Genomic DNA, 14729 nt, shown 5'->3' with positions numbered 1-14729 from the left:
CTAAGAACCTAGAGATGACCCAAAAGTAAACATCTTTAAAAAGGGAAAAGCAGCTTTTACTGGTCCCTGTGGCTTAGCCAAGTAAGGGTGCCAAGACATTACAGAACATCACCTTCAATTCTAAAGAGACTTTAATAAGCTAAAAACCTTTAGTATAGCATCTCAAGTTTAAATGCATTGAGTATGCCCCTGAGGGTAGGAGGTAAAGCATGTTTGTCTTTGTACCTCCAGAGCCCTAAAACACCTTAGTGAGATTAGGAGAAAAAAACAGAGAAACCAAGTGTAAGGAGTTTTGCTATTAAAGAAGAGCAGAAAAAAATGTACTCAGAGGAATGTGAGATTAAAAGTTTTGCTGCAGTTATTTTTGTTTGTTTGTTTTAAAGATGAGAAACATCGTAGCAAGTTGTATGCTGATGAGAATGATCATGGAGGAGAAAAATGGAACTGAAATGTAGTAATTGCTGGGGTGATGTCCATGAGTTGGTAAGAGGGACAGATCCAGGCCTGAGTAGAGAAGCTGGTCACAGACAGGTGAACGGTTTAGCCATCTCAGTGGGAGAAGGCAGACTTGATAGGATACATGAGCACTTAGGTTAGTAGACATGGAGATGGGAACACGTAGAAATTTCTCAGTGAAATAGGAAACTATCATTCATCATCAGCTGAGAGTGAGAAAGGGGAAGAAAGCATTAGAAGTTGAAGAAGAGGCTGGGCACAGTGGCTCACACCTGTAATCCTAGCACTCTGGGAGGCCGAGGCAGGCAGATTGCTCGAGGTCAGGAGTTCGAAACCAGCCTGAGCAAGAGCGAGACCTTGTCTCTACTATAAATAGAAAGAAATTAATTGGCCAACTAATATATATAGAAACAATTAGCCAGGCATGGTGGCACATGCCTGTAGTCCCAGCTACTCAGGAGGCTGAGGCAGTAGGATTGCTTGAGCCCAGGAGTTTGAGGTTGCTGTGAGCGAGGTTGATGCCACGGCACTCACTCTAGCCTGGGCAACAAAGTGAGACTCTGTCTCAAAAAAAAAAAGAAGTTGAAGAAGAATGAGAAAGTAATAATTATTTTCTTTAAAATGGGAAATAAATGGACTAGGGAAATATAATAGGATTTCCAGTCAGCACTAAAGGTCCACACAAAGTTAGTGGTCATGACTTTAAAGAAGCTAACACACCTGCGTAAAGGTGCCAAAGTGACCCAGAAAAGGAAAGACAGACAAAGCATAAGGAGGAATAAAGTGTTTCTGTGTGCCTACCCTTCAGAGAGTAGAATCTATATGAATGAGCAGAAAATTAAGCAATCAGATTGCAGCCACTTGCTTTTCTCCCTTGGATATATACACATCTAAGCTTTTTTAGCATAAACACAATTTATATCTATTCACATGGTTTCAGTGAGAAAATAATATAGAAGAACTTACTCCAAGCTAACAATGCATATCTTTAAGATGATGAAAATATGGAAGACTTATCATATATTATTCTCCTACTGCTTTTTTTACTCTAAGAATTTATTACTTTTATTAAAAGAAACTTACATGAAAAATTTTATAATCCTATGATATATAAACAAAGCCAATACCATATGTGAGCAATGCTGCGTTCTAAATTATTTCCAACAGTTTATACTGATTTGAAATAAAGATCAAGCTTTTAACCCTAACTTTATAATAATTCAGATTTGAAAGAAACCTAGCAAGAAAATTTATTCTATCCTTAAGCATCATCAGTAAACATTTCCAAATCTTAGCATTAGGACAAAATATCATTCTCTTAAATCAATGTTTTAAATTTGATTTGCCTCCAACAAAATTTTACAAATACAACACAAATCAAAGACTGTTTTAAACAGTTAACTACAAAATGGAAGGTTGTCATCAATGTTGTTTTATCAACCAATTTTTCCTAATGCTTGCAATTTTCCAACAAAATCTTAAGAATCTATTATTAACACAAGGTTATATAAAAACAAGAGTACTTAAATACCAGCAACAGGAACAATTTAAACAATGAATTCCCCAAATAATGTAGAGCCAGCATGAACTTACGCCTGATCTTGTTTCCCTCCCCCACAAAAAGATGAGTGCACAATATATACAAAAAATTATTTTAAATAAAATTTCATTAATTGGGTAAAGGAACAAGTGAAAATAAACTAGCCTGTAGCTAAATAATATTCTTTTCTTGTAGGTTATTGGTATTAGAGCGAGCCAATAAGAAAATTCAGTCATAAGAAAATTCAGGAAAAATCCAAATACTGTAATTTAAATAAAGCCATGCTCTACATGAAGTTAATTAACACTGAATAAATTAGGCCTTTAGGGATAACTTTAAGATTATCTAACTAAATTAGAGTTTTGCATGTTATCCGAGAAATTATTACATGTGAATGGCGCTAGTACAAATACTTGCAAGCTTACAAAGTCTTCTAAAATTTTGTGTAAAACGATTTGAAATTTTAATTTCTCCAAATATTCCTTTTTTACCTGTTGTGACTTCTCTAAGAGCCAATGTGCCAGAATCAGCTATAAATATTTAAGCACCGGTTTTTTGATCATGAGACTTTCAATTATTTCATTAACTCTATCAGTTCACTAACATATTTACAAACAACTGGTTTCCCAACAATGACATTCCTTCTCACCTGTCTTTGATGATCCAGATCTGCTTTATTACCAATTAAAATCATTGGAAACTCATCACGATCCTTTACTCTGAGAATCTGTCTTTGAAACTTATAGATTTCTTCAAAACTTAAAAAAAAAAAAAATTAATCAGTTTGATCAAGTATCCAAATTCACCAAAGTCCCATGCCCCGATTAGTACTTTATTATTTTTCCTTTTTATATTAACAAAATCCAAATTCGATAAAGTCTAGTACTCTAGACAGCAATCATAGATCTACATTTTAACATTGATACAAACCTGCCTCTATCTGTGACTGAAAAGACCAACAGGAAACCCTCACCAGTCCTCATATACTGTTCTCTCATGGCTCCAAACTCTTCTTGTCCTGCTGTATCCAAAACTAAAGAAAAAAGCAACAAATGTAACTATATTTGTGTTCATTTTATAAAAACTGCTTCCCCACAAAGGTAAGCCTTGTGGTCCCCCTAGACAGAAAGCCTCATACTTCATATAGTAAGGAAATGGCATTCCTCTCGTTAGTACTTTATAATGACTACTAAAGACAAATATATTCTAAGAGCTGATAGTTTCAGAGTTTATCTTCATCAGTATAGACAGGTTTTGTGATTAGCATATATTAGCATACTAATTAAAAGCTTAAAAATACCAAACACATCTAATCAGATGGAGTCAGATAACCTCTGAAATCACCTACAATGTTTTCTTCCCTCCATGGGAAAAACTGGAAAAGATACCTGTACATTTAAGAAAGAAATTTAGGTTACATCCTCACCACCACCACCCCCAACACACACATACACCATACTTAGCACAAATGCTAATGTCCTTGATCTCTGTGAATAAAAGAATCATGCAAGTTAGAAGAACAGGGCTTTCTTCTGTGGAGAGGTGAGATGTTTAGCAGACACAAAACATTATCTGTTAAAGCCTCTGTGCTATCAATTTTAAGATAATAAATATTGAACTCTTTTTATATTCACTTCACTCATTTTAGCCTTTGCCAAAGGTGGGAAGAGTTGAGATCGTGCATGTTTTTTCCAACTGTGCCAATAAATACAATTTCAACAAATTACAAGACTAGTTTCACCAGAACAAGATCAATTCAATTACTGTTTTACTTTTTATTTACTGAGGTATATTTAAATTGTTCAATATGCAGACTCATCAATCAAAACTAATGAGAGATTATATTCAAGATCATCTAATATTTCAAATATACTATTTAACCTAGCAAAACATCAGAGCTTACTTTTTTAAAATATGACATGCAAACTATCAAATAAAGGAAGTTACTTACTATCTAGCCGGGCTGCTCTGTCATCTATCACACATTGCTTTGTGTAAGAATCTTCAATAGTTGGATCATAATCTGTTACAAAATAGGACTGCAAAATAGAAGAAAAAAAAACTTTTAAAAATGTATTATTATTTGCCTATCAATGTACCAATGTATCTTTAACAAATTCTACTTATCCAGAACTAATCAAAATATTTTCACTGTATTAGAGTTCATCCTACCTCAATCCCACACTAAATGAAGTCTCTTCAGAGCACCTCCCAAGTGAAAAAAGATATCTCTGAATTTTCATATCTAAAATATGCAAGATGGCAAAGCATCTGCTGCAATTATATAAGGTTAAGAACCTAGATCTCAAGTTCTAGAAAAATTAGAAAAACACAGTAAGTTATTAATATAATTCTAACCTATTCAAATTTTCAGGCAATTGTAAGAATCAGTCCTAAGAATATAAATAGTTGAAAAGAAATGGAGACAAAAGAAAAACATTTCATCATCCACTTTTCTCACACTTTGTCTCATCCCCCTTTCAGCTCTCTTACGTATTATGGCAAGAAAATATCATTTCAGGGTTTTTTCATTTGCAGGAATCTCAAACTTATTCTTTCACTGATATCTTTGCTGCTTTTTATCTTAAATTCTATTTCTCTCCTCTGTTACCAAACCCCCTCAGCTATTATCTTCTGAAATCAGCACCCTAAGAAAGGACAGTTATCTAAGTAACAAAGGAAGAATCTTAGCATACATTTCACAATTTTCTGTAAAAAGTTTTTAAAAGAAAACAACAATAACCTGAGAGAATGTATTTCACCTTTATAGAAAGGCACTAACTAGGACACTGACATCATCCTCCTTTTCTTCCGAGTACCTCCTTCACTCTGAACTGATGTCCTCAAAGTCCATTTTCGCACTAGCTCATTACAAAACCTGGGGAGATGACTTGGAGGAAGACAGCTGATTGCTATGAACCAGCTCTAAGGGTGTTCAGCCTTCTTCAGGCAAGGATTCCTGGCAGCAGGACCTGCTGGCTCTAGGGACACAGCATTCTTAAGTGACACCCCCAGGGCATGACGAGGATGCAAACACTAGAAAGCTGAACAAGACAGTATTCTGAACAAGACAGTAAAGAAACTCATGGTTTCCTTCCCCTTGGGATGATACTAATCTGCCTGATACCATGACTTTACATATTTATTTTTGAAGGATACTTTCCACATTTCATTTATATTTTAGGAATAACTTTAATCACAGAATTCTGTATCTATAATCCTATTTCCTTTGTGATTATTTCACTTAAATGCATGACTTATTGAACAGTCTATAAAAGAAACATTTACCAACTGCAGTAACTTTTAATAGGAAGCCATCTCCACAATCATCTCATCCCATTTAAAAATAAAAGCTTATCAAAACAACCCTGAACTTACTTTTTGGCACCTACACCTCTCCAAAACGTACATAAAACTGCCAACAATATTCTTTGTACTCATTACTCTAAACAACATGAAACTACAGTCTTTTATCAAGCTGTATAAAGCATTGCAAACTGGATAAAGCATTGTTTATGCTTTTTAAGACTAGTTCCAAAAACATGTCTCTTCACAGCAATCTGATACTTCTCACCATGCTTTCATGTTCTAAAATCTGAATTTCAATGATTACTCCCCTAGTTTACGCCTAAAAGTGCAACAGTGTCCCTACCACTTTGGCTAAAAATATAATGAACAAATATTAAATATATTTTTACAAATGCCCAAGTCATGAATAATGGCTAGAATTCTTAAAATGTGATGGGGTGTTTTGCATTGTGAGACTAAATTAGGATCTTAACATGTATAGAAAATTGTTGGTTTATGCAACTTTGAAGTCCATTATAATAAACTGTTTTTCTTTTTAGTGGCTGTGGAATTTTCACATTTTCTTTGGATATCTTAGCTCTTGACACACAGTCTTACTATTATAAGAATTCTGCCACACTGTTAACACTGGCATGTATTTATTTCACTCATATTAATTTTTAAGACAAATTAATAAGTTTGGGATTTCTGGATATTTAAGTCCACATCTCACCAATGCTATGTTCTATTTTCATAATTTGTCCATAAAGACCATCATCTTCTTGCTATGTGTAAGTTATAAAGTGACATCCTCATTGAAAGATTCTTCCTCCTAAGGAATAGCACTCCGGGGCCTGATTGCCACAGAATCAAAAATCCCTTTCCCTGCCTCATAATATTCTAGTAAGCCACAGGGTCAGAATATGCCTAAGAAGAACAGTCATGCGCATGTAACAAATAAAACCATCACCTCCCCCGACAAAGATGCAACATTTTTGTTACTTAAACCTGGATATCAGATACTTGAAGCAACAGATCACCAATCAGAAGTCAGTCTCTAGTCCTGGGTTTAATTCTAACTCTGCTACTTCTAGCTGTGGGACCTGAGGCAAACCACTCTGCCTCTCTAGCCTCCAGTATCTTGAAAACAGAGATAGAACCAAATCCCTGTGAAGCAGATAAAATGAAGTAATACATAAAAAGTACTAAGGCATGCTGATGATTAATACATGTTGATAATAATAATTGTATTATTTTTGTCATGCAGTTGTGATAGTCTGAACTAGCATTTTTATTCAAGTATAGAGATCTGAGTTGCTATAATAATTCCAGTCCTAGTTACACCAAAGACCAACCATGTGACCTCTAGGACTTAATATCTAAATGTTATTAATCAAAATAAAAGTTTCCCATCTGGGGTTCTTGAAATCTTTTCTGGATCTGAGCAGTAATTACACAGGAATATACATAAGTAAAAATTCATCAAGCTGTACTTTTTTTAAGATTTGTGTACTTTTTTGTATGTATATGAATTATTACCTTCTATGGGATATATAAATTAAATGGTTCTCTGCTGTTTATGGGATTCAGTAGTTTCTTCACAAAGTATGCAAAACCCTCCCGTTTAGTATGTGCTGTTCACCATTCAAAATCTTATTTCCCACTACTTGAAACCCTTCAGCCACCTGTTCTTACTCTCTTGATTCCACTCATTTGTTCAACAATTATGCATGGAGCACTTACTATATATGGAGCACCTACTATATACTCTGTACTCCATACTGTGAAAGTAGATCTCTACTTTCACAAGGCCCACTGCCTTTTATACAACATCTAATTGTTAAGCTATTATTGGAGGCACACTGATGCATGTTAAATGCATATCCAGGCCAAAGAACAGAAACAGCATGACATGCCAATACCATGCTTGTTCAGAAGGCAACAAAATTTAGCCAGTTAATACTGCAGTTATGCAAAAGAACTATGTGTGCATTCACTTATAAACATAAGACCCCAGCAATCTGCCAGAAAAGAAAACAGTCTCTCTGCTGAGGTTGAAAAAAGTTACCAACCACAGCCCAGAAAGGATGTTCTGTAGCAGAAAGTGAGGGGAAAAAAAGAAGAAGAAAACAAGCACAGTATTGCACTCAGCTGGACAGTAGAGGTTCAGGCAAGGGCAAGGAGGAGGGTGGACTAAAGGTTTCAGAAGAGCACACACACTGAAGGGAAAGGAGGGGTGGAGGGTGGAGAGAGCACTGTGCTTTCCTGATGGCACGTGAACGATGTGTGTAGAAGGATCCTAGCCAGAAGAAAGGTAATGCCCCACTCGAAAAGCAGGACGCCTCCCAGGTAGTAAGAAGGTAAATGGACTTCAGTCTCTTTAAGGTTGCTGGAAGATGTGGAAAAACATTTAGGATTAGGGAAACTAACCCATTCAGACAGGGAGATCTATTTCCCCTGATCAAATCTGGTCTGGGTAAGGTATTATAATACCTTAATAATGACAAGGTATTATAATCAGGATATTTCTGATTGTATGCCACTAGATTGCAGAATAGGGGCTCTTGATTGGTCTCCTAAGAGAATTTCCAACTCACTAACTCCCCACTCAAAAGAAGCTACATTAAGGAGAAAAAGGGAGAAGGTGAGGAAACGGAATGAGCTGCCCTTCCGCATTCAGTGGGCAAGAGCGACAACTTACTTTCTCCTGACGCTAAGCTAGTGGTAAGAGTGTAGTTCCCAAACACTGCCACGGAGTGGTGCCTGGTCTACACACTGGGACTGGTAACTTACTGGAGATTTGGGGAAACTCAGTGAATGGTTGATTCTACTACATTTGCATATAAAAAGATAGGAGGCTAGATCGAAGGTACCACTTGGGGAGTTGTAAACAAATGACAGGACATTTTTGAGCAGAGCACCATTCTCAGGAAAACCATGACCTGTAGAAAAGTGAAGGGAACAGGAGAGGAGAGAGGAGCAGAGAGGAAGGAAATAGATGAAACCAAAAAAATGTGAGAAATCTTTGGTAACTATCAAAATCTGGGTAATGTATATATGAGTGTTATATTCTCTGCACTATGGGCACATATTTGACAATTTTCAAATTAAAATTATTTTTTTTAATCTGGTGGTAGCACATAAGAGGATAAAGGATTCTTTTTAAACCCTGAGCTTTCACCTCACTCCACTCACACCAAATCAGCTAGAAGCCTGATATTTTTTCTTGCTTGGAATATGTTTTAGTTTCTATCTCTCTTCCTCCCTCCTTCCTCCTATCTCTCAATAACATAGGTATCTCACCTTTTATTTTTTACTTTATCTATCCGCCTCCCCACTCAGCTAGAATATAAGCTCCATGAGGGCAGGGACTTTGTCAGAGAGGTAAAGTGACCTGCCTAGGGCTTAACCATCAAATCGCTGGCAGATCCAGTACTAAATTTGAGGGTTGTAGGCTCCTTGGCCAAGGCTCCTTCTGTTTTACTACTCTTCTGGCTCCAGAGATGAGGCACACTCACCCTGACCCTCCATCGCTGCTTCCATTGCTCCCATAAAAAGTGAAATATCCTCAGGCACAATGACAGCAGTCTCCAGTGATGGAGCATTTATTTCACGAAAGGCAGATTATAATATTACATTCTATTACTTCATAAACATATTTTCTCATTTGATTCTCACAATGACCCTTTCCACAGATAGTTCCTTTCACAGACTTTTTTAAAGTGAGGAACAAAATTACATTCCTTCTTCAAGGTCACTCAACTAAAAAATAGGAGAACTATTTAAATCCAGGTCTGATCCTAAGCTCACGTTCTAGAATTCTTGCTATTTAATAAAATTCATAAAATTTCAGATTTTTCACTCCTCTATTGGCCTATAGAATGAGGAGTAAAAGTACCACAAAAAAAAAATAAAAATAAAAAACAAAACTAACAAATTCACATTCATTTCTTCTACTGGAGTTCCTGCTCCCCTCACTCCTTGCCCCCATACTGCACATGGAACATTCTAAATGAAAAATTCTGTGATTCTCTGTTCCCCGCCAGTTTAAGACAGCATTCCCCTATTATTACTTCCATCCACAAAACATGTACTGTTTTTTAAATTATGATAAAATAAACCAAAACATGAGATTTTATAAGGGCTGTCTATTAAAAGACACATTTAGGCTGGGCACGGTGGCTCACACCTGTAATCCTAACACTCTGGGAGGCCGAGGTGGACTGATTGCTTGAGGTCAGGAGTTCAAAACCAGCCTGAGCAAGAGTGAGACCCCATCTCTACTATAAATAGAAAGAAATTAATTGGCCAACTAATACATATATAGAAAAAATTAGCTGGACATGGTGGTGCATGCCTGTAGTCCCAGCTACTAGGAAGGCTGAGGCAGAAGGATTGCTTGAGCCCAGGAGTTTGAGGTTGCTATGAGCTAGGCTGACACCACGGCACTCACTCTAGCCTGGGCAACAAAAGCGAGACTCTATCTCAAAAAAAAAAAAAAAAGATACATTTATAAAATGTTAACTAGAGGCAGCATGACGACAAATAAATGCATGGGCCAGTCTGGAGTCAGAGACCCTGAAATGCAAACCCATGTGCCATCCTTACTTACTAGCTGTTTGAATCCTTGGGTAAAATGATTACATCTCTAATCTAACCCCCATTTCCTCAACAGAAAAGGGTGAAAACAGCAAGTTTAAGGCAGGCATTTTCCAATGCCCACTTCAGATGTGGCAGTGAAGGATAACAGAAAAGGAAAACCTCCCAGAGAGCAGATGCAAGAAAGTGCTCCCACTCCTGGGGTGGGGGGAAGCACACCAAGTTGCCCCTCAGGATCAAAGGGCTGCAGATCCCCAGTGACTGCTGTGTATCCTCCATTATCCTCTTCCAGGCTAGGCATTTTGGCTGATGTTGCCCCATCGCTGTCCCAGCCCTGCATCTTGGGTGAGCGAGGCTGCTTAGGGGGAGAGCAGAGTGGAAGGAGCCTGTGGTGTAAGTCAGATGGACAGGACAAAGCTCTATCACTTTTATTAGCTGTGAGAGACTAGAGCAGCTCATTTAACCTGTCTGAACCTCAGTCTCCTTGTCTATGAGATGGAAATCTCACTAACTTTGTAAGATTTTTGTGAAAAGTAAAAATACTAATGTGGAGTACAAAGCACAGTAGGTGACATGCAATAGGCCCTTAATAAATTATAGCAAATAAAGCCCAAATCACATCTTGCTTTCTTTGCAATGCCTTCAACACTCCAACCAGAAAACAGTCTCAACATCCTCTCATCCTTAAGGTGACAACAGTCTGGATTTTCCAAACTGCAAATGTTCTGTCTTATTGTTAAGATTTGGAACTAATGTTTGCAAAGCATAATGTATACCATATAATTGATACTTTTACAATTGCTTGTTTTTTCATGTATGTGTGTGTGTGTATATATATATATATATGAATGTATGAACAACTGATATACTGAGCTAAATTCAACAGGGTATAAGCATAAAATTTTCTTTCCCAAACACCTCTGGTGGGTGAATATTTTCCTTACTCCTGAATGAAATCTAAAGCGAGTTTCATTTTTTACCAATCATTCTTTGATTATAAATATCCTTGAGCCCAAAGAACATTGTAACTTCAATAATTAAGTGTCTTAATTGCATTAGTCAATACTCATCTGAATTAGAGCTTCAAGACTGAGGTGAGAAGTGTGCAACTGGGCTTAAAGAGAAGAATCCTTCTCTCCTCCACTACGTGTGGAAGCAGGAAAGGGCACAGAACACACCACATCCTAACAGCTCTCTCCGAAAACGTCTTTGTCTCACAACCCTGAACTCTCTCGACACTTTTATTCTCTGGAGGTAAGAATGGGCTAAGTGTGCAAAACCAGTTTAAAGCTACCCTCTGCGCAAGTCCTTGGAAAGAAAGCATAACTTGGCACCGACTGTTTTATTCTCATTCTTTGGGGTTTCAATAAAAGCTAAAATGGATTGGAGTTCAAGTTAAAATCCTGTTACATATGTCCCAGGACACATAAACTAGATTTGATGTGCCCAAGGCCTAGCTCACGCTTTTCAGAACTTTCTTGGCGTTAAGCAGTATACCTTGCACAAAGGATCTCAAAATACTGGCTGTTAGGAAACCCAATAATTATGAAGATAGTAATGGAGAGTGAGGAATCAATTTCCCTGAGCACAATAAAGACCTAGTTAGCTATCAGTAGCCTCTATTTTCTAAAACAGCAGCAGTGCAAATTCCTCTGGTAACACTAGAGAAGACGGCAGCAAGTTCAGGCAGCTGTGAGCCAGAGCTGGGCTCTTCCTTGTGTCACTTTTTAACAGCAGCTGTCAAATTACAGAGAACTTTTGTTCCCTGCAATACCCTCCTCCCTTATTTTAATGTCAAATGTTTCCAATATGCTTAATATTCTTTCACTCAAGTACATATTTTTTCCTGACTGAAATTACTATTTCATTTACTCTAACATGTATAATTACAGATGTCTCTATAATTTATCCCCCAGAATGCTAATGCAGAATAAAAGCTACACTAAATCCAGTAATCCTTTTAGTTTTGTTTGTTTGTTTTGAGACAGGACTGCAGCATGCTGCCCAGGCTAGAGTGCAGTGGCTGTTCACAGGTGCTCTACAGCCTCTAACTCCTGGGCTCAAGTAATCCTGATCCTCCTTCCTCAGCCTCCCCAATAGCTGGGACTAAAGGGACACATCACCATGCCTGGCTTACCTTTTAGTTTCTCTTTACCAAAACTTAGTGAGGGCTTCAGTCAATGTTGCCAACTGTTTCAGAGTGACTAAAGCAACCAAGTGCCTTTCATTTGACTTCTGTGAAATTTCAGCTAAGATATATGCACCTCATGTATAGTAATTGATTGCCAATGAATGTGCCTGGTATGTACCAGCAAAAAAAGTACAGTATAAATATAATTTACAAGCTGGTTCTATCACAAAAGTTTGTTTCTAAGTCAGTCATTTGATGCTCATTTCTCCAGAGAAAATTTTTTCTAAATTGTAGTTATGTCCATAGGCCAGACCACAAAATCTAATATTGAATATGGTCCTAGCCAGTAACAGCCCCAAGTTCTAACCTCTGAAGCAGTCATGGACTCTAGCCCAAGAAGAAATGGGAAGAAAATTTTGTTTCCTTTCAAGAAGACAGAGCCAGCCCTAAGCAAGACTCCTTATAAGGAGGAAAAGCTTGTCTTTTGGGCACCCCTTTTACACCCCAGCCTCCTCAACCTGCCCTAACTCCCCACTACCACACTTTCCCCTGGCTTTAGCCTCTGTCTGAAAAATATTCTAGGTACAAAAACACTTACCTCTCTTCCCACTGTTTTTTCCAGCCCCAAATTAAAACCTCAGGAAAGCTAACTTTCACCCAGAGGCTCTAGGTGGAATATTATCCATTTAAATTAGAGCACACTGCAGTATGAGATAACTCACCCCAACCTATCAACGAATGATTGGTCTTTTAAAAAGCAAAATTATAAACCAGAATGAATCTTCAGCAACATTTAGGCACAGGTCAAAAAGAAAAAGAAAAACTTAAGACTCTGTGAAGGGAAAATTATACTGGGGGGTAAACCAACATTTATTTCATTTTATCAGTTCCCTAAAGGGAGATTCAGCTTATTCTTTACAACTTTTATCCTTACAAACCCACAGACTTTAAAGGGAAAGAAGAAAAGAGAAAGAATTTCCTCTTTCTTTCTTCCCCTCCCTCCACAACCCTACTACAACTTATAAAATTAACCTATTTGGTAAACAAGATCACACAAAAGTGTTTAGTACTTAATACCAGTAAAGTGAGTTTGAAAACTGTCAACAAGGAAGGGGCCTTGCCATGGTGACAGCCACTATTCATATACACAAACCATTTGTAGGGAAGACAAGCTTAACTCAGGCAAGCTTAACCACTTTTGTAACTACATATTTATTTATTATTCATATATACAAACCATTTGTAGGTAAGACAAGCTTAATTCAAGCACTGCCTGCATATCATTCTTAGAGTTGGCATAATATTTTGAAGCCACTGAGCAACAATAAGCCAGTATGAACTATTTCATGTAGCATGATAAAGTTAATTTCCCTTGAACTATTACTAAATATTTGTTTGCTCTCATGTCTATGATCTCCCCAATTTATATGTTGAAGACAACATATAAATCCTAAATACAGTTTTAAGGATAAGAATTAACAATTTTTTTTTTGAGCCAGAGTCTCACTCAGTCACCCCAGGTAAAGTGCACTGGTGTCATTATAGCTCACTGCAACCTCAAATTCTGGGCTCGAGCGATCCTCCTGCTTCAGCTTGCCAAGTAGCTGAGACTACAGGCATGTGCAACCATGCCTAGCTAATTTTTTTCTATTTTTGGTAGAGATGGGGTCTCGCTGCTGCTCAGGCTGATCTCAAATTCCTGAGCTCAAGTGATCCTCCTGCCTCAGCCTCCTGAAGTGCTAGGATCATAGGCATGAGCCATCACAGCTGGCCAAAAATTAACAATTTAAAAACAGACTGACAATTGGCATTGACAGAATTAACTGATGAACAACAGATAGGGCTATATAAGCCTAATTATATATGGTATGTGGACATTAATAAATACTTCACACCATCCCCACTGGAGGTTTGGGTAAATCCCATTATATTCTCTCTTTCACACCAAGGCACAAGTCTTTGTGTCTTTCAGTTCTTGCCTTGACAGAACCTTGCATTCCTAGGGAATTTACGCATCCTTTCCATCCTTCTAGCTACTACCTTAGTAAAGTGAGCCTTCCTGACCTCTATATCTCATGTGGACCACAGCTGCCTAAACAACATAATGTTGACCTCTGTGGGACCCTTTAGATGAACAAGACAGTCCCTGCTGTCTAGGGACACTCAAGTGTCCAGGCTTAGCCTGGGCCCTACCTCAGTATCCTTCTTCTCCCTACAGGGGTCCTCCAAACACTGGGGCCCCCTAGGTCCTCTCTGAAAGCTCCACCACATCACAGACCTCAGGGCCAGTAAAGACTTGAGGCACAAAGCATACAGAGCCTCCCTGTTGCTACTTTGTTATTCACCGGACTTTGACATAACACTATAGCTGACAATTGCTTCTCTTCTATTCCCAAACCCTGGCATCACTATTTCTCTCCCTCTTGTCACCACCAGCTTTCCCAATCAATATGTGTTCCTCCTTAGGAGCACGAATGCTTTTCTTATACTGATAATCTCCTAAGTAATCCAGGTCCTTCCTAGAAGCAGGATCTCATCTTTTCGTTTGCTTTTAAGAGTGTTATTGGGATACAATTCACATACCATAAAATTCAAAGTATACTATATTCAATGGTTTTTGATCATTCACAAGGTTGTGTAACCATCATATAATTCCAGAACATCTTCACAACCCCCAAAAGGAATCTCATACCCATTAGCATTCATTCCCAATTT

At 37.7% G+C, this 14729-nt stretch overlaps 1 protein-coding gene across 2 annotated transcripts in view; it reads right to left on the bottom strand.

Annotated features, from left to right (window-relative positions):
* The window catches only part of RRAS2 (RAS related 2), an 87377-nt gene that overhangs the window by 16708 nt on the left and 55940 nt on the right, over positions 1-14729 (bottom strand). For both annotated transcript variants that reach the window (XM_012780724.3, XM_076002159.1), the window contains exons 2-4: positions 3948-4035; positions 2927-3029; positions 2646-2754 (exon numbers count right to left, since the gene is read on the bottom strand). In XM_012780724.3, the coding sequence (XP_012636178.2) occupies positions 2646-2754; positions 2927-3029; positions 3948-4035 (300 nt within the window). The remainder of the gene's footprint in view (positions 1-2645; positions 2755-2926; positions 3030-3947; positions 4036-14729) is intronic.

Source organism: Microcebus murinus, chromosome 4 (genome assembly GCF_040939455.1).
Source record: "Microcebus murinus isolate Inina chromosome 4, M.murinus_Inina_mat1.0, whole genome shotgun sequence".
Taxonomy (NCBI): Eukaryota; Metazoa; Chordata; class Mammalia; order Primates; family Cheirogaleidae; genus Microcebus; species Microcebus murinus.
This window is presented reverse-complemented; position numbering and strand designations above follow the sequence as displayed.